This window comes from Rhopilema esculentum, chromosome 19 (genome assembly GCF_057945365.1).
Source record: "Rhopilema esculentum isolate cy_ngs chromosome 19, ASM5794536v1, whole genome shotgun sequence".
NCBI lineage: Eukaryota > Metazoa > Cnidaria > Scyphozoa > Rhizostomeae > Rhizostomatidae > Rhopilema > Rhopilema esculentum.
The window spans coordinates 8309402-8330309 of record NC_142833.1 but is presented as its reverse complement, the minus strand read 5'-3'; the positions used below and the strand labels follow the sequence as shown (position 1 = coordinate 8330309).

Sequence of the window (20908 nt, the reverse complement as noted above, 5' to 3'; positions counted from 1 at the left end):
GTGTTTTTGTATCAGTGCCATCGGAACGAAATTCATATTGGGGGGAGGCTGCCCATTGTATTCCTTCTCATTCGGTAAGGCTAGCACTGGCTCTGTATAACATGCAAATTGGTGTTCCTTGCAAAGTTCAGTTCACCTAAAGCTTAGAAGTACAGCTGTGGTGAATGACACAGTCAGAGTAACGTCCTCATGAAAATCATGTGTGCTTTACAGTTAATTAAATTGTTTTCAATTCCACTGCAAATCATTCAAACTGAACAAATCTAACTCATAAATACTTGAAAATAATTAAAAACACAGTGAATTCTGCCAAAGTCTGAATCTTTTTCTAAAATACCAGCTGCCGTGCATTGAATGAGAGTCCATCAATATTCCAGTACTTTTTCCCAGTTAACTATAACATAAAGCTAACACATTATCTTGTACTTTGTTGAAAATAAAATTGAAATCTGCGTTTGCTTTAGTTTACTTGATTTACTGGTGTTTAGCCAACATGTATTTTTGAATTTTGATTTATAAAGTGCAGAATCTCAAAACAACTGTAAAAACTTTGATTACACCAAATCTCGTTGGCAAATCATTGAATTCCCCCATTGATTTCCCCCACCTTCCCCTAAGTGTGTTCAGCAACCACCCTGCCTTTGCTAATAATGCGAGGAGTTTTCAATTATTCAAATGCTTTGAGGCTGCCGATAGCAACAGCCCGTTCTCTCAAAAGCAATCAATTCAAGCGAAAATTTCCAATGGCCTAAAAAACATAGCATCGACATTTTTAAATACAGACTAATGAATCTGAATTATCAGAAAAAAACCAAAGACGAACGGATCCGTTAGCGCAACATGGCCAAAAGCAAGGAGTAAAACAGCTCTTATTGTGTTTCCATTAATTTTCAATTGCAATCGCAGCATATAGTTACGTATTTAAAAAAACAAACAAGCTTTATAGAGATTTAGTGAAACTAGACAAATGGACATTAGTTCCAGAAATAAGCACACAAGGTTGGAAGGTATTGATAATTGTAACATATTAAAAACTACTACAACTATACAAAAAATGATAAATTTCGAAAGTTGCTTTTGATATACAAGCATGCCCTTGATCAGTATTCAGATAAATTCAATAACTGTTAACTGATACGCAATATTTTACAACCAAGATGGACAATGATGTATGCATTCACAATCGAAGAAGGTATGTAAATTACAGATAAAGGATAACTGTGCTTCTCAACATTTAATAATAACAATAATGATAATAATAATAATAACAATGGTACAATCGAGCATATCCACTACAAGTGTGGCCCTTCACCTCTAAGATGTAAAGCAAAGTAAAATTACAAGTTCAAAAGTTAATTACAGTTACATAATTAAAAAAAGAAATAATGTTTTTTTAGTCCAATTTGTTGTTTGCTTTTGCAAATAAATGCTTCTTCAAGTTGGAACAGAACGTTATGAAGCTAGACTGAGATTTTATGGGTCCAGGTAAGGCATCAAAGTACTTTGCAGTGGCATCTTCAAAAGTATTTGCTATTAGTGATTGCCTTATACGAGTTTCATTACTACTTCGCAGTACTCAGTTACATTTCATTACTACTTCGCAGTTACATTTTTTATACGTTCACTGACGAGGTATTTTGTTTGGAGCATCAAAAGCCAGGTTTTAAAGATTCGGGGTTCACCTTCGTTTTTACCACCCTGCACCCCCAAAGAAATAATTGACACCTGGACCCATTTCTGAAAACCTCTTCACAACAATGCGGGCTTTGTCTAGTACTGCAGGGGAGAGGGTACCCCCAACATGTTCGAAGGTACGGAGACGTGGCATCATTCGTTTGAAAAGTGTGGAATAATCGGTATCAGTTTTTGAAATATGTGCGGAACTATGGTTACTATTTGAAGAAACATGCAGAATTATGGGAACTACTTTGGAAACATGTTGCAAAGTCATTCAGAGGGAGAATTAGCATTAACAAAAAGAATGTCCAGTTAGAATTGTGTTATGTTGAGATTTTGGGACAAAGAACATGCAAAAATTGTTTGATGACTTTGCTGTGCTTTAAAATGTTTTTTATTTTGCCGAATTTGGGGAAAATTTTTTCAGACATGTGCAGAATTGTGGGTCCAAATTTTTTAACCAGAATGGAACGCCCCCCCCCCCAAAAAAAATTAGGCTTAGCTACCCTCCCCCCTCCGGGTCCAGTTTTTTAGAACTAAAGGAGCAATATCAAAAATGCAAAAAAGGCAAAAATTTTGAAAAATACTAAAGTTTTTCCTCCAATGAAACTCCTCAGAGTATAGGCAAGCGGCTCTGATTGGGCAACTATCTTGTGCTCGGGTTTCTGATTGGCTTAGAGTTTTCGATTTATGTTCTGACGTTTTATGCTGTAAAGAGTGCCAGATGAAAAGCTTTCGTATGGTTCAAAATGTTTGCTCTTTTCAAAGCCATTTTTCAGATTTGTACCATCAAAAAGTATTTAGCAATGTCATGGTTAATTGCTGTTCGAAATTTAATTTAGGAAAAACTTTTCTGTTTTCACAGGCGTCATTCTACTGCACGCCTGTTCCATTTGTCACGGCACAAGTTGAAAACCTTGAGTGCCCTTTGAATAGAAGATGTTATTTTTACAATCTGAATCTGAATCTCATACAACAGAGTTTCCCTAAAATACTACACAAGACATCATTTCTTTCCAAGGGTCTTTCGTACATTAATAGAACAGTGTAATCATTTTCATGAAACAAAAACAGATCTTATCAACACTCACTTAGCTGTTTATATTCAAATAAATTGTTTAAAGCGAAAGGTGCCAAATTGAGATAATCAACAGAAGGAAAATTTGAAACTATTTCCACCTTGGTCAAAATCAAAACTCTTTCACAGGCTTCGTTACAAACAGGCAGGTCATTTACTCAATAAGACTAATGGTATTCCAGAAGCAGATGTTATCCGCAAAAACTTGCGTTTATTCCATAAGAAAATTTCTCCGACTTCCTTCATATCCATATTTATAATTTAAAAAGCTGTTAGCGGAACATAAGTGCGAGGATCTGAGCAAATCCGGATCTTTAGTTCAATCAACTGCTGTCAAAATTTACTAAAATTCTGTTAAAACTGATATACATTCAAGTAACGCAGGCTTTGTGATAATAGTTTCCTTTTTAAACTTGAGCCGGTAATACCCTTATTTGACGTCAATGTATTTATGATTAATTTATGTATCAGAAAAACAGAGTTCTTCAAAGATTAACTACAACTGTTGACAGCCCTAAAGCCGCGGAAGAACCTTGTCTTTGTCTCCATTCACATGCCGCATTTCCATGGTGGCAGCTCTCTGAAAGCGTGCTTCTTTTTTGCCATATGACCCTAACTCTTTAATGACTGTTGCTCTGCGCAATATCTCCCTATTTCCAAGTAAACGATGCATCGCTACTTTAAATGCCATTCGAAATTGTTTGTTGGTGAAGTTGTAGATAATTGGATTTACCGCCGTAGAAACCATTGGTAGACAGTCAAAAATGATCACAAAGATTTCAGGTACTTTCCGATACGAACCGAGAAGAACTTCTTTTTTGATACCCATTATTATATTCACGATGCACATTGGCAGCCAGCATATGACAAACGCCCCGTAAACCATAGCTAATGTGGCCGTAACGCGTAGTTCGCGATGCGCCCGTCGCTGGGACATCTTGGAGGAGCGCCTGTTCTCGTTTTCATCCTGAACTGTCAGCAACCGACTTGTCTTCTTTATAGCTCGTATATGCGACAGAGCTATTCTCAGTATAATCGAATACATTATACCCATTATAACCAGTGGGATTAAGATGACTAGGAAGTTAAGCATTGAATAGAAATACTTGTTGTCCGTAATGCAACCTGGGCCTTTGACTGATGGCTGGCTTGGGTCATCCCATTTAAAAAGGAAAAGAGAAGCTACGATACAAGCACATAGCCAAATCAACGCGACCACGATCTTAGCCTTTTTCTTGGTGACTTTCTCTTGGTACAAGAATGGTTTGTCGATACAGTAAAATCTGTCAGCAGCGATAACAAACAAAGTGATTATAGTCGCTGGTGTTAAGATCAGGTCTGATAAAACCAGCATCAGACAAGCACCGATACCGAAACAAAAATTGTTATTATTGAGCTTTATAGAAATCTTCATTGGAGCTTGAAATATGGCAAAAGCCATGTCACTCACTGCAAGAGAGATAATGAAGTAGGTGGTAGGGTCTTGTCTTAGTTTTGGCGACAGACCAACAGCAATGCAGACAAGTGAATTGCCAAGAAGCGCCACTATCATTACTAGTACCATAAAAGCTGCATACGTGACTGTGCCAGCATCAACTTTTAGATAAACACATGGAGGCGTTCCATTCACTGGAGTTGTTAACGTAAAGTTGTCAGTCAAAGGAAACGTGGTATAATTCAAAGACATGTCGGTACCACGAAATTTGATCTCTTTGATAAAATCACAATTGCACTTCGATCCTGCTTTCTCAACTTTGATGATTCATCGACTTTTGAGAAACACTGGCAGTATTACCAATTTAATGTCAGTGTGAACTGTTGATGTATCTGTTTAAATGAGCACGTTCCTTTGAAGTTTTCCTTAAAAAGCAGCTGATGATTTATGATCACAAATAAGTACGACTGTCCATATATACCTTGTCACTGTAGAACGAAGTTGCCGCTGTATTCACCAGTGTTAGCAACAACTGCTTCTATAGATGCGTTTCAAATCATCTATTTCTCACCTGCAATATAAAATTTTGAATGAGATAATTTCAAAGTTCTTTAAATCCTCCAATACAACATGCATTGAGAAAACTAACCACCCGTTGAGATGAATCAATCACATTTTAATACCTTTAAAATAAGCAAACAATTTAGGCAGCATACCGTCTTCTTGGCAACAGGGAAGTAACAACCATCGGAACAATCTATGGTATGGCCAGGGCCTAAGATATATGGTATGGTAAGATATAGTTGTCTTGGTGTAAGATACGACTGCGGTGAAACTTTAAGAATGCAAAGAGCTCCCCATTTTGACAGACTGTCTTTCAGCTATAAAATCTAGTAACTGTAATACTTCAAGGGGGGTATTGAAACGTCAATCAACAGAATGCGCAATATAGAACAAAAAGTATCTTTGAATGTATGTCTTCCCAGAAAATAAACCCTTTTGTAATGCAAATAGGAAACCCTAATATTGTATATGAAAATTGTGTCAAAAATAAGGATTTGTACAAAAACAATACAGATTATCTCAATGCTCGCTGTCGAAAATAAATTTATCCAACTGTTTAAACAGTAACATGATAATGCAAAAATTGTTACCAAAACAGATAAAATGTTAATGGAAAGGGATTAACGCTTCAGAATTCGTCTTAAATCAGAAATGGCGTTCTTATTTGATGCAAACAAAAGAAAATGATTGTGAAATATTTTGATAAAATAACGGGATTATCGAAAATACCATTAATTAGATATGAGTGAATGCCACTGTATAAATCTTAGTCGAAATGGAAGGAAAACAAAAGTTTGTCTTTAACTTAAAGCACTATAGTTTGCACCATAATGCGTTAGATATCAAAAATCTTGAATCACTTGTGAATAATTTGAAAACAGACAAAACATTTTCTTTTCAAAGTATGTTAAATGACAATTGTTATAAAATTGAATCTTTAACTTTTTTGAAGATTGGGATAGCAATAAGAATTTTAGTCCCTTTCAATTCCTGTATTGTTTGCTACCTAGCTTCCGAAAGTAGTTATAGAACACTGAAAAGCTGTGCTTATCGAGCAGTGTCCTGGTACTTTCTCTCGATGTGACCACGTCTTGTTTTTCCTACACGCCTGGAAATACAGAGAGCTGGCGACTCTCCTCACTCTGGGGGAAGGTTTGTTCATGCCAGGGACTCAAACCACTGACCCCTGTGTCTTTAGTCAGCGACCCTAATCACTGATCATTCCTTCCATTCCGTGCCATTCCTTGTAATGTGAACGTTTCCTAACTCTATGAGGTTTTCTTACGTGGTTAAGAAAAGTATATCGAAGTTTGGTAATGAAACTACTTTTCAGAAAAGAATAAATAAAGCAAAACACTAAAAATTTTATTCAAGAGAACGGTAAAATTCAGTACAATTGAAACCCGAGTAAAAACGATCTTGTAAAGGACTGCTAGCAAATCTGCGGCTGTGGGCGCGGCTCTATTGATGACAAATAAACGGGACTTCTAGACACGCGTGCTTGAAAATGTTCTTTAAATTTTTTGTTAAGAAGATCAAATAGGATCTCAAATTCTGATTGGACAGGTATAAATCTAAATAGTTCTTAGCTCACAATGGTTCATAACATTTGTTTTTCACTTAAAAAGAAAGGAAAACCTTTTAAATGGGAATAAGGGAAATGTTGAAAGCTATGTGCTTTGGATAAATCATTGCGAAAGAATTGATAGCAGGTGTAAAACATTTGAAACTACGGAGTCTACTGCTCACTTTATATAAAGCGCAGATTTTATCATTGTTATCAAGTAGACCGAAAATGAGCGACTGTCTTTATAATTGTTAGGAAGATAAAACTTTTTCCAATTTCGGCCAGAGTACCAACAGAAGCCGTATTTGAAGAAACACTGAACAGTTCAACCTTTATGGTGCATTTACAGAGTCTGCCTGCAGACTCAGGGGCGGCCTGGCCCGGGTGGCAAAGTGGCGATCGCCACCCGGGCACTGTGTAAAAAAATATACGGGCCCTTCCCTCGCTGGAGAAAATATTTTAACTGAACTTCATTTCATTTCATTTCATATTGATAATTCAAAAACTTTTAATTACAATATACTGATAATACGATTTAGTTAGGTAAGTTTAGGACAAAAAACTCAAAAGATCTATCGTGCCAAGTGTCCTTTACACTATTTGACAACAATTTGCAATTTGGATGAAACAAATGACAACTTTTAAGCGCAAGAAAATTGAACAATTTTTGAATGAAGGCAGGAATTACAGAACAGAACACAATTTTATGGATAGCCTTTGTTATCTTCCTGGTTACCAAGTTGGAATGAACAAGGAAACTTTGAGGTAATCCTTGAAGTAGATTAACCTATAGGTCTCAGAAACGTTTTCACCTGGGTCTCATTCTCATTCTTCAAAAGGGGTGCACAATTTCCATAAAAGAAGTGCCAGACTTGTTTCCACTCGGTGAGAGAGGGGCAACTGCCCCTAGTTGCCGCAACCCTTGAGATCCATCACTGCTACTAGCAGCATATCGTTCAAATAAAAACAATAATTAGTGCAGATGGAGATAAAGAATTAATAGATAATTTTAAGGAACAAGCTTTCAGAGAAGAAACTTACGGAGAAAGAACTGTGACATCCAAGGTGGGGATTCGCAAAGAGAGAAAGAACTCCAAAGTCGACATCAACACCCTATATGAAAAGGGTAGAAGCTTGCCAACTGTGCATCAAATGTTGAGAACAAATTAAAAACAAGCTAAGGCTGAGCTATTGTAAAATGCAATTCTGAACAACATTTTATCCCAAAAATGAGGATTTTTAGCCATGTGTTGTGCTTTTCGGTGAATATTCAATCTTATTGTCAAACAAATGTTGTCTCACTCGTTTTGTTGGCAAGTGATGTTTGAACACCTCTAGCAATCGCACTGCTTGCACCCTAATAATTTAGGAACAAATTAAGAAAGACCTAGCGTCAGATTTTTGCAAAAACTAAGAACTCTCAGCTTGAACCTAAAATTACTGGTTCTTATAAAAAGAAGCGTGTATACAAAATACACATAGAAACATGTTGAGAAACATCTCTGACCAGCTGATGTTATGGAGTCACATCATGGACAAAATGACAACCGATAGACCGTACCGTGATACATGGATCGTACCGTCAGGTACCCGTGGATCGTCCCGTTACGTCATGGCACGGTTTGACAAATTTGACGACTCGATCTAAGGCATTGTCCCACGATCTACGAATCATAACATGATTGGTATTGTATCGTTGTGATACGTAACCTACAGCCCAAAAGTGCGTAGGGGAATTATACAAGGGTGCGTCTTTTCACCAGACCTTTTCAACAGAACAACACGAATTGGAAGGACTTATTGTTGGGGGAAGAAACAGTACAAATATAAGATACGCAGACGATACAGCGATCATAGCAATATCAGAAGAGAAGCTACAAGCACTTCTGAACAAAGTAGTGGAAGAGAGTAGGAAAGTGGGCCTTTCTATCAACTTCAAGAAAACGCAAAGTATGATCATCAGCAAAAGCAACATACGCCTAAGATGTAATCTAAAGGTAGAGAGGAACAACATCAAGCAGGTAGAGAAGTTCAACTCCCAGGAAGTTTGATAACAGACGGTAAATGTGATGCAGAGATAAAGAGAGGAATCGGTATTGCCAAAGAAACGTTTCACAAAATGCAAAGCATACTCAAAGATCGAAAAATGCAAATGACCCCTAAAATCAGATGGAGTTATTTGGGCACGTGGTGAGAAGGGAAGGCTTGGAACACCTAGCGGTTACTGGAAAGATAGAAGGAAAGAAAGAAAAAGGAAGACCAAGAATTGGATATGTGAATTGATCAAGACAGCTAAGAGCAGGTTAGAGTGGAAGGCCATGACAGGCACCTAAAGAGAGAGAATCTCTGAAACAGAATTTGATGCAAAATAGATACTGGTATCATCGGCATACATAGATGCATGACAATACCTCAGGCATTTTGATAGATCGTTAAAATATACCAAGAAGAGGAGGGGTCCAAGACAGGATCCCTGAGTAGCCCCACACTTTACAGCCTCGGTTCTAGATTTTTGTCCGTTAACTCTACAAAATTGCATCCTGTTGGTAAGGTATGAACAAAACCATTGGAACTCTATGCCTTTAACACCATGGTATTTGAGTTTACTCAAAAGTATCTCATGATCAACTGTGTCAAAGGCCTTCTTTAGATCGATCAAGACTGCTGCCGTGCATAAGCCTTTATCGATGTTAAGGTACCAATCAATTAAGAGAATGATAACCGAAAATTTTAACTGTAAAAGTAGATATTATTCAAGAGCACATAGGCTTGTAAATATTCTTCCTTTGGTGACTTGGTATGCTAGCAATATTCTAGCAATGATAGCCACACGAGTACTGTGACCGATGGAAAACTTTCGAACATTCTCGAAAATTTCGGACTGACAACTTTAAGACTAACAGACTTTTTCATGATACTGGAATATATGGCAAAATTAACTGTAGTTTTTATGTTGATCAATCATGGAAAGTTTAACCTAGCTAAAGATATATAACGAAAAACTCCTCTGAAGAAGGAAGCTAAATGCAACAAGAGTAAGGAAAGATTGTGGAAATTCAAAGCACCGCAAAGCGCAAAGCAATATTTTGGGGAATAGTGAAACAGGCAGCAATACCAACTTTGTTAGGTGTCGGGGATCTGTACAATGGAAAAAGAAGTGAACTGAAAAATTGCAAAAAGTACCAAACATTTCATAGCTTTCTCTTGGAAATCGTTGCATCTGAGGCCACGAGATTTAATGACGACGTGAATGAAGCACCGAGAAAGGTTTAAAACCATTTGGTGTTAGGGATCTGGGATTTCAAGCAAACTACACGGAGTCATTGAATCACTCCTACACTGAATCAAATTCCAATTTTCTGCAAAAAACCAACGAATTTCTTTGTATCTTCTTATTGTCTAGGAGACCAAGTCAATCACGATAGATCGTTGCTGACAAGACCTTCTTAGGACCACTGACTTTCCTATTTAATTAGTTTACTGTAAAGGTCACTATGAAATGTTATGTTTTTTACAAAATCATTGGGCAGCGGGGACGTGTTTCAGTTCTTAAAGTCACTATGTCCCGATGAATAAAATTCCAATTTGTTTGCATTATACACAGGGGCAGTGGCGTGGTGGCAGGGGGGGCCAGGGGGGCCATGGCCCCCCCTGAATAGGGGCGCAAATGGAGTTAAGGGGGCGCCAAAATTGTTTGCTTGTAATATTTGGCTAGTAACATCAAAAGTGATCGTACACGGGTAGAACATTTCGCTATAACTTGCTGTGAACAATCTAAAATAACGCGAGATTCTATAATCGAAGCATGTTGCGCTGCCATGACCCAATCAACATTTGTTTGTTTGAAACCATACAAATAACAAGCTCAGCTTGTCAGAAAACTAAGAAAAAATGGTGTAATACCAACCGCAGCCCTGCTGTACCGGGCGCTGTCCCACAGTCTTGTGCCGAACGAAACCTGGGAGCCAGTATGCTATTGAAGTACTGTACCCGCATTAAAGGGGCGTGTTTCAGCATAGGCATTCTATACTGTTTATTCTCTTTCATACAGAGTGTTATATATGTACACAAACATATCAATATATCTATACATGTATATACACATCTGTATGATATATTTTGTGATTATGAGTCCTTGCTAGCTCCTCAGCTAATCCACCAGGCAGAGCATTTCGGGGCTTATGATCAGTATGCTCTTTTACACCTGGGTGCCCCCTCACCCCTGCGTCCAGGGATGATGCCAGCAAAGGTGTGTTAATATGTTGTAGCAGTGTATATAAAATATGTATATTGTAGCCATAGAGGCATGTATCATCCTTTGAATGTAGAAGTATGTTGCATATATAGACAAATGGTTATAAAATTAGGATATCTTGTTTATGCAGATAAATCGCGAATAGAAAAAGCATTGGAGTCTGGTGTGACATAATAGTAATGTTGATGGTGTGGTATCGAGGCATCTTACAATGTCATATGATGCTCAAAATTTAGTATGAGTTAACCAATCTCCAAGGTTGTTGTGCCTTTGTAAGGCGAGAATGGGGGTTTTTGACCATATGTTTTGTAATTCTTTATCCTTTGTTATAATATTCCAGTGTTTTTTGAGAATTTCGCGGATGTGAATGGTGCGGTTGTCATAGGGTATAATGAAGGGTAAAACAGAGCCTTTCGGTGTGGAGAAACTGCCGTCATTTATTTGTTTAGATTCAAGTAGCTGCGATTGCGATAGTCTAATGACCTTATTGAACTGTTCATTTATATCATTGATCTGATATCCCCTTATGATGAGGTTGTTTTTTAATTCTTGTAATTTTGAATATAGCTCTTCGTCCCTTGTGATAACTCTTCTGTAACGTAAGGCCTGGCTGTAAATGATTCCAGTTTTACAACTCCATGGGTGGAAGGAATCACCGTGTAAGAGATTGCAAGTGTCTGTTGGTTTTTGGTAGAGTGAGGTGGTAATTCCCCCCTCTTTGTGTAAGTTTATTATTGTATCCAAGAAGTGTATATTTGAATTGGAATAATTTGCTTCAAACTTTATTGTTTTGTGGACGGTGTTGGTGTATTGTATAAAATTTTGTAGGCCCTCAAGGGTGTGTGGCCAAATGAAAATTATATCGTCGATGAATCTTTTCCAAAACATTGGAGTACGCCCCATTGGGGCATTTTGTAAAATATGTTGTTCTATAGTTGTCATAAATATGTTGGCATAGTTGGGAGCGAAGGGGCTCCCCATTGCAGTGCCCTGAATTTGTTGATAAAATCTACCATTAAAGGTAAAATAGTTGTGTTTAAGTATGAATACCATCATTTGTTTGATGTAACTTGTACGCATTGGCGGGGTGTCCCCATAATAATTCCGGATGGCCTCGAGGCATGCCTCGATCCCCTCGTCCTGGGGGATGTTGGTGTATAGAGATTTGACGTCTAGCGTAACCAGCCACGAGTTTGGTGGAATGCTAGTGTGTATTTCGAATATTTGTTGTAAAAAATGAGTGGTGTCTTTTATATATGAGGCACTTTCCTCGACTATCGGTCTAAGATAGTGATCAAGATATGACGAGAGTTTCTCCGTAGGGGAGCCGCAACCCGACAGTATAGGCCTCCCTGGGATGCCCTCCTTGTGAATTTTTGGTAACAAATAGAATACCGGTGTTCGAACCTTCGTGTTAGGTTTAAGATATTCGAAAAGTGTTTCATCAATACGGTAGTTGTGGAGGAGATGTGTTAAAAAAGTTGTAATCTCGGCGGATGTTTCGATTGTATGATCTACTGGATGTTCTTTGTAAAAGTTTGCATCATCAAGTTGTTTTGTGGCCTCGCGTAAATACATGTCTTTAGGCCATAGTACAATTTTGCCTCCTTTGTCGGCTTTTTTTATTGAAATATTGTCTATTTGTTTTAGGCTACGAATGGCCTCTTGCTCCTCTTTTGAAATATTTAGAGGGTTGTAGTAGTTTTGTGTGTATAGGTTTAAAATGTCTGAGTGTACGTTATCAAGATACTTGTAAATGTTGGGGTTTCGAACAGATTCAGGTTCCCAACTCGATTTCCCCCTAAATGGAGAGGCAGTTGTATCACTTTTGGTGTCCTTGAAGTGGACTTGTAGGAGCATTTTTCTTCTGAATTCATTAAATGATTGTAATGTTGTATGTATATTTGAACCAATAACAATAACAATAACAAACTTGAACCATGTTTGTATATCATACATCATATATGCGATTACACGCTTATAAGCCAATTCAAAATAGCTTGATATTTTACCGAACCACGATCGAGAAGGTCAAATGTTAGGATAACATAACTTTTCCATACATATTCGCATTTTAGTCAAACTTTATTTATGAAATTTTGCATTCAAGTTGCAAAAATCGATTTCCCTTCTAGAAACACATGCTTTATATAACCACGGTATTCTGTGACGATATATAGATAGGGCGCAAAAATCGACTTGGCCACCCCAGGGAAAACATAGCCACCCCGCCACTGCACAGGGGTGTAGCGTGCGGGAGGGGGGTGTACACCCTAACCCGCAAATTTCAGAGAACTCGTCGGTAGAATTAAATTTATAACAAAATATTCATGTAACAAAAGAACTTTTGTCGGTAAAATATGGTTTTGCATCTCTTACATCCCCAGCGCGAATGGTCACGCGACGCCCCTGATTATGCAATAGGCCATTGTCAAATCTCTAATCGTCAACGCAGCACTAATACTCAAAGGTTTCTCAATTGAAAATGCGCCACAGAGCCAATTGCTGGCTTGCAAGTTTTAGCCTGACTATCTTGCCTTCAAGCTCTAGCTTTTATTCAAGAAGTTCAAATTTGAGAAAAGTCTTTATTAATGAGGCTTACAGGTGCTGAGTAGTAAGGTTTTTCCTGATCTTTAATATGTGACGTAATATGTGACTATAATTACTTCGTTTTCCTTTAAATATTTTACTTAATTTAGGCTTCAATCCCCAGGAAGAAGAAACGCGTGCAGAGAAAACTCTTTCCTCTTTCGTGGAGGTTGAAGTTTAAATGCTGGCTAAAAATCGTCTTGTTCTAAAGCCACTTAATATCTTTTTGATTTGATTCTTTTTCGGCTAATAACACCACGTTTGTAAAATGCATTATCAGGGTACTTTTGTGGAATTTCATATAACAAACATGTCAGTCTATAGATTTGAAGTGATCCCGTATCGTTTTACTAAGTGTCGAAATGACTTTATTTGTTAGAGGAAAGATTACATAACCCTTTTACGTCCTCACCTTTTGAGACTGGGATCATCGCTTTCAAAGTGAGTGGTTACTGAGGAGTAAAGTGAATTCGACAAAAGGATTCATCGCTGTTTTTATTCCTCTTACACAACAGTGTTAGCGCTAGAATCGATTTCAAAGCTTCTGTTTATAAGAGGTAGTAGATAAGAAAGAGAAATCGTATAACATTAAAGGACAAGTGACACACTTTTCACCCTATATTTTATCAACTTATAGACCATCGTTTAGAAGTAAGTTTTTCCTGGTTTAGAACAAAAAATTCTAATCAGGGGGCGCAGGAGGCGCGATTTTGCTTTTTATCACGTGACCCTATGACGTTCATTGTGATAACTCGGAATTTTCCTATCATTGATAGAGAGTTTTCGAAACACGATGCGACAGGTCCAAACGAACTAAATTCGTTTACAAGCGTGTTGTAAACATTAATATTGCACTGTATACCAGTAGCAGCAATAACAGATTATCACAATCTACGTCACGGTGTCACGTGATTCACTTCCCGCCATAATTTTAAAAGGGTTTTTAAGTAGGAAAATGAAAGCAGAAAGGAAAAATATTTCAACAACACTCTCATACAGCATTTTACTTTAAGTTAAAAGAAAAAAAAATTGGCGCCAAAAGAGTGTCACTTGTCCTTTAAATGATAGTGCGAATAAATTATTGTGTTTCTATAGATTGGTCATCGTACTCGCATAGATATTATGTGTCACCTCCCTTATACGATGATAATACATTTCTCGAAGCTTTAACTTTGGTACATACATGTATCAATCAAAGAGGAAGCCCTGGAATGATAAGCAAACCTTGCTTCACTTAGCCTAGTATCTACCTGTTTCTTGCCAGGAGATAAAGACAACAGGACAACTAACTTCTTCACGTGTTTTGAAATTTCACTTCAACTATGCATTGAACAGGTCTTAGCTCTTTATATTTAAATCTTAAAATGTTATTAAAAAATAAAATATCTTACAATTTAAAATTCAAAGTGATTGTTTGATTTTAATCATAATTTTTTTGCAGATTCGAATCAAAATATACAGCAACAATCTGATGTCTATCAACAGACAAAAAAAATTTCCTACCACATGTTCAACTATTTTTCACATTCAAATTAACAGACAAAAACTGTTTTCTACTTCTATTTCCAACTGTTTTTCAAATTTTATACAAATGCGATTTTTGTGTCATCTACGTATTATATGACAAGAGAGGGACTTTTCAAAAAGGTGCTTTAGACTTTTACAAAGAAGCTGACGATGACTTTGATTTCCCTTTACGCATCAAAATTTTAAAGGCAATCGAAAGATACGGGAATGGCTTAACCATGTTTCCTAATACAATTAGCCAATCAATGAGCGTGTGAGTGGCATCACGCTTACTGATTGGCCGATTGTTAAAAGACAGATGTCTTAAGTCAACTTCGTAGCTGTCGGTTACCATTTACTAAATGAAAATTCGCTAAGCATCTTTCTACAAAGTAGTAGGCCTTTGTATTTAATTGCAATTATCGGAATCTGGATACTGACTTTGTAGTTTCTTAGCTTAGCTTATATGCTCTTCTCTAAGGCTTTCAGTTGTTCCCTTTTTGCATTTTAGTTTTCAACCCGTTTTGTAGTCACACGACTAAGAAACGGCAGTAAGTCATTAAAAACAAAATAATTTTCTTTACCACAACCAGATCCTGTCTTACTTCCAGATTTACTCAGAAAAGTTGGTAAAAGCAAGACGTTTATTGGTTCTGATATAACAAAGAATTCTGATTGACAAAAAATTCAAAAGATTAGCAAATAAATAATTTTAGATATATTCAAGGATTCATCAGCATCAAAGAATTATCAGCAAGATTAAAATTTGACTCTTCCATAAATTCCAAAAACGATTCTTGGTGAAAAATACTCATAATTTTTAGTAGATAGATTTAAGATGGTTTCTATGTAGGATGATTTACCTACAGCTGGCTTTAATTCATGAAAATTACTTTGACTCTTTTCAATAGTTTAATAATTTTTTAGATCCTTCATTTTATCGAAATTATGATGGATTACAACTTGATAAGAAATATGTGCTGCATTTAACCAATCTTGATTAGAAGCGATCCGTTCTTTGACTGCCTGAGATACTCAAGTGGAATTAACCCGGGACTATGCGGTTTAATTGGTTGACCACCGTCGTAAGTACCACACTTCAAAAGGTGAGAACTTGATGGAAAAACTGAAGACACGGTTATATGATGGTCAAATGAAATTTCACCAGAATTAATTTCACAAGGGACATTTATCCTTTAAGTTGAAATTTGTTTGCTATTCGTTATGGTCTCTTGTGAAGTTGTTCTTCACGTTTTACTTGTACTCATTTTACAAAAATATGCGCAATGCTGTAGAGTCTTCTGTCCTCAAAGGTTTTTTGGCTTAGAATACTAGGGTGAGGTGTGTGGTTACATAGCATTATATTCTCTTGGTTGAACTATGGGGGTATTTAAAGGCTCGACATAGCGTCGATTTCATTTTGCTTCGTGAAGATTTGTTACAAAAGTCCTGTTCATCTTCTACTGAGACACCCACCCTAGTTTTGCTTCATTGTATTTACATTTTGCTCTAGTTGGATATAATCCAGACAGTTTGAATTTATTTCTTAAGCAGCGTGAAAACGTCTTATACTTTTAGACGCTTTTATGCTATTGGCGTTTTGATGGTTTTTAGGTAGGACTGGTATATCAGCTTAAAGTGGGGAAAAGGGGGCTTTTCTTGTCCATTCTCTCCCCAATATCAAAAATTTTTGGGGTGATTGTGTAGCTTCCCTTAGTAACCTTTTTATGTTAAAGGTTTATGGTAGATCGAGCGAACTGCTTCGAAGCACCAATGGCCCAACCCGCTCAGGATGACGTGGGAACTTACCCTCAAAACTGACTTGGTAATCCCCATGGCATGTTTTTATGAGGGCGCAATTTTGCCCAACAACTTACATTGTTACTTCTGTCCCGAGTTATAAATTAAACTAACTTTCTGTGAAATGGCTTCTATCAATAAGCCTTTAGAAGATTTCTCTCTTGGACTCTTGAACAATGTTAGGGATAAGCGGGTGCGGATCACATTTTATTTTTCTCAATTTCATACTTCATTACGTGTCTGTCTTTCAAGTTATGTTTTCGCTGATAATCCCCCTCGTTCGGTCTCTAACAAAGTGATCAGCTTACTCATAAGCATTCGCAATGCAGTAGATTCGAAACTTTGTCTCTGTATTTCCCTCTTTGCGCAATCAAACTAACAGTCATATCACACCCGATTCAACTTCGTCATTGATGCTGAACAATTAATCTCGAGAGCTTGTTCGGCAATCCCATGTCAAAGTATGGCTTGACGTACTGATGCATGTATTGTTGTACTTGTTTGATGACATATTATTGGGAAGTAAACATTCCAAGGCAGAAAATGACAAACGGGTAACATGTGTATTTGGTACGTTGTTACCATGCCATCTGATCAAACATTATTCAATAACATTTAATCATATGTTTTTTGTCACAATCTTTTGATAAATCATGCAGTGACGTCACGATATGATCAAATTCGAAAGGCTAGTGATACATTTGAGAACACGTACAAGAAAGCTCCCAGCTTTTCAAAGTGGCATAATGTTTCGAGATCAGAGGACCGGAATTCATCACTTAAAGATTTTGTTACAGCATCGATATCTAGCAATATAAAAACAGTGCTTTTATAAAAACCAGTAACTTGATGCCTGCAAAGTGCAGAGGCATCTGTAAACAAAAACTCTGGATTACGTTAATGCAGACATCTTCAGCCTGAGCTAGAGTCCCAGTCTCTGTTTAGAGACTCAGTCAATCCCTACAGAAATTCGATCAGTCAATCCCAACACGGATTTTCCTCATAACTAGAGTCAATATCCACGATACAAAATATCATATTCCTATGGCATTTGCTGAAGATTTTCACAGAACCCACGCGTAGAGTTACAACAGACACTCCGTTGTCCAAAGTGCATCAATGAGATAAAATATGCACGAAAGCGTCCCTCTTAATGTCATTCAGTGGGTCGCAGTTAAAAATAGTGACGCAATCGTTTCTTAAAGCAAATAAATAAGAAGGTTTTTGTCAAATAAGACAATTTACATTTGCATCAGCCGTCAGCGAAATAACAAACTGAACAATACACTATTCTATTACCACGCCTCCCACGAAGCGCTAGTAATTCATCAGTAGGTTCCATATTTTCCAACGGAAAACGTTGGCGCTAAAGTAAGTTTCGAACGTCTCATTCTGCACTACTCCATTCCCCCTTCCGTTCCATCCTTCCTTCCTTACCGAAATCTCTTCCGTTTTCCACAAAGTTACATATTCGCCTCTATCTGTCTAGTTCAAAGTGCCAATTTAATACAAGGGTTGCTGTCTCACTCATTCCAGAAACTGCCTTTAATAAGTTATCCGGATCCTAGCGTTGATGAAATCGAGTTAAAGCCAGCCAGCAACCAGAGGGGTGGGATATTTTCATCCAATGATTTACGTTGTTGTGCTACTCCTTCTTGCTTTTTGCCAAACGGCAACAATATTCCACCGATCTGCTTTCTTTGCAAGATAGAAAAATCTTTGTTAAAATTCAGATGCTTTTCAGGGGGCCCCATTGAGTCGGTGAATAGTTTGAATGATTTCATATACTCAACAGAGAATCTTTAACACAAATGCAACCATATTAGGTGTGGACATTAGTGTGTTAATGGGTTTAATAACTTGCCTACAGCACAGCCCCCTGTTTACTTTTTAGGATGGCACCCCGGCCTTAGTAGAACACCTCTTTTTGGACTTCACTTTCGACCTCTTTCTCGACATCTACCTCGACTTCTCATTCTAAATCTGTTAGAGTTTTCACTCGAACTCTCTCTCGACTCCTCACTCGACTCCTCACTTAACCTCTCGCTTGACTTCTCTCTCGATTCCACTGCTCGCTCGTGGTCTCTCACAACTTCTCACTCGTCTTGCTAGACATGTGTAAATCTCCTCCTCAATGACATGAAATCTATGATTTGATACTATGACTAAAAAATTGTTAATGAAGAAAATGTTCAGAATGCATCAGTTCGACTTTGTTGAGTGAGGACGAGATTTAGACCTTCTTATTCACTATTTTTGTTTATAATCACTACCAGGCTTTCGATGTCACGCTTATCTTTGACTGCGTCTATTGAAAATGCATTACTTTAGTAAAGCAATCTGCTTCAGTTTCGCAACGAGACTACCGTGGGTGTGCATGTTGTGCATGTGTGTGTGTGTGGGAGGGCATGAGTCTGAACAAGTCTTGCTTGCCCGGCAGTTTTCTGTAAGCTTGGCCAACGCTTAACTTGGCGGTTTGTAGAAAGGTTTTCCGTAAAAAACCAAAGGTTTGAGAACTGTCCATGTCCGTGTGTTGGGGTATACAATGCAACTGATCCTAGTGTATGCAAAGATGAAATTTTGATGCAGATTTATTATTCGAAAAAGTTGTCGTTAGAGTGTTTTGTGGTGTTTTACATTTTTTCGTTTGGAAAATTACTTTGGCATCGAAACCGAGTTAAAAAATGGTACTTTTGATTTACTTTTTAGTAACACCTTTTTTTGGAGGCTCTAGAATCCACGGCGATCTAATGTGTGCCAGAGTTTAGAATCTACCGTATAGTGCATCTTATAAACACATTTTAATATTATCTCCAATCCAATTTGTAATTTAGTACTAACGATGATAGCAAAACAGACCCATCATTGCAGCGGGGCAGAAAGAGCATCAGGTCTTGTTTTTCTAGTCAACTGGCAGTTTTAACCCGTGATGTTCAGAACGAAAGCGAAAAATAATTGGCTTGATTTGAGACAACGGGCTTTCTCAATCCGGGACCAAAAGCTTTCTGATTTTAAGGGAATGCTTTAAAACAAAGGGAATGGTAAGCGAAAGTAAAGTAAAAGCACGATTCTAAGTGATTGACAAACTCTGCAGAGTTCAAAGACGGTTTTAAACAGTAACAGAGTGCGCGGTTTTCTGTTTGGCAAACCAAATACACGATATGTTGATATTTCAAAAGGAATATATAATGTGTTTTCAAAAATTGTGCGTTGTTTTGCTAAAACCGTAATGATTTGCTTTAGGTACTGGGCTGTTTTTTAACCTATCATAGCAGGTGATCTCATACGAAATTCATCAATTGAACTTGAGGAAGCGTGAAAAAATGGCTCCGACAACTTCGGGGTATCTTTGAATTAAAAAACTCAATATGCTACAGGTTGAAAACGTTGGCTTTAAAATTATTATCCCATGCCATCGGCATATTGTTTTGGTTGACAGCGATAAAGAATTTACATTAACGATAAGATCTAAGGTAAGTCCCAATAACAGGTGAGTAAATCATCGGAGAAAAGTTTCGTGATCTAAGCATGACATTTTTTTATATCAAACAGATATTGAAGAAATTAGTTTTGTCGTTCATTATCAATGATGATCTTAACGTGGCAACAATTTTGATCGATGTATTCTCAGCAAAGCATATCCGAATTTCTATTCAATATCAACAACAGGAAATGGTCTGTTTTAATAATTCTGAGGGCTCTGATTAGCAAAGTAAGATTCATAGAGAAAAACCTGCATCACGAAAGTAAAACTCACCTTTGGCAATAAATCATTCTTTTTCCTTTGACTCTGGTATGTGTTGTTTCGCCATGCCCATTTATTTTTATGATTGTGTGAGGTATTTCGTGTCAACTTTCACTATGTGTTATAGCTATTTACAGCTTATGTCAACGAAAGGAACCCAGATTAGTGCAAGTGGAGGTGCTTTGCTGATCAAAATCCCGAGAAATGTGTGCAAGTCGCACTCTCATGAAATATTTATATGGTGGATCAACATCCGCCATCCATACCAGAATCGTAAAGCCTTTTGCAATCAAATACTATTTGCTGACAGATGAGGAAGGAAGTCTGCGGCCAGGGAGCAGCGAAAGACGGGCAAAAGCTCAAATTCTTGGGAAATTCTTCCAGCAAAACCATGTAAAATCCAGCTAAAAGCAGCAATCTGCTAGAGCAGAAAGACAGTATGCCATCATAGATGCAAAACGCATGTTATGCGAAGAGCTGCAAATCGCGGAAAAATCGTTGCAAAATTCAAAGACCGCAAGTAGAAAATGGGTCGGGGCCGTGAAGCCGCGAACAAAAAATTGGACCCAATGATAAGGGGCAGAAGAAACGTCACCATCGGGTGATCTGCAATGGTGTGCGAAGGTTAGGGGTGTTAGAGGATGCTTTGAGAAGAAGCCGTCCTTAAATTTAGGCTTGTTTGTGAAAGTTGA

The 20908-nt window shown here is 37.5% G+C and overlaps 1 protein-coding gene across 2 annotated transcripts; it reads right to left on the bottom strand.

The window, feature by feature from the left end:
* Window positions 1–1000: 1000 nt before the first annotated feature.
* Window positions 1001–20638, bottom strand: LOC148957986 (adenosine receptor A2b-like). 2 transcript variants are annotated; one of them, XR_016144904.1, is made up of 2 exons: window positions 4907–20638; window positions 1001–4761 (listed from the first exon to the last, which is right to left on the bottom strand). XR_016144904.1 is itself a non-coding variant. In XM_089113917.1 (2 exons), the coding sequence occupies exon 2, from the start codon at window positions 4440–4442 to the stop codon at window positions 3270–3272; it is 1173 nt and encodes a 390-aa protein (XP_088970043.1). In that variant the 5' UTR covers window positions 4443–4761; window positions 20229–20593; the 3' UTR covers window positions 1001–3269. The 2 variants fall into 2 exon arrangements, 1 of the variants encoding a protein (XP_088970043.1); XM_089113917.1 differs by having other exon boundaries at window positions 20229–20593.
* Between the last annotated feature and the right edge of the window lie 270 nt (window positions 20639–20908).

Bases quoted from the DNA above. Each gene is read 5' to 3' on its own strand.
- LOC148957986 (XM_089113917.1), bottom strand. From the start codon at position 4,442: ATGTCTTTGAATTATACCACGTTTCCTTTGACTGACAACTTTACGTTA.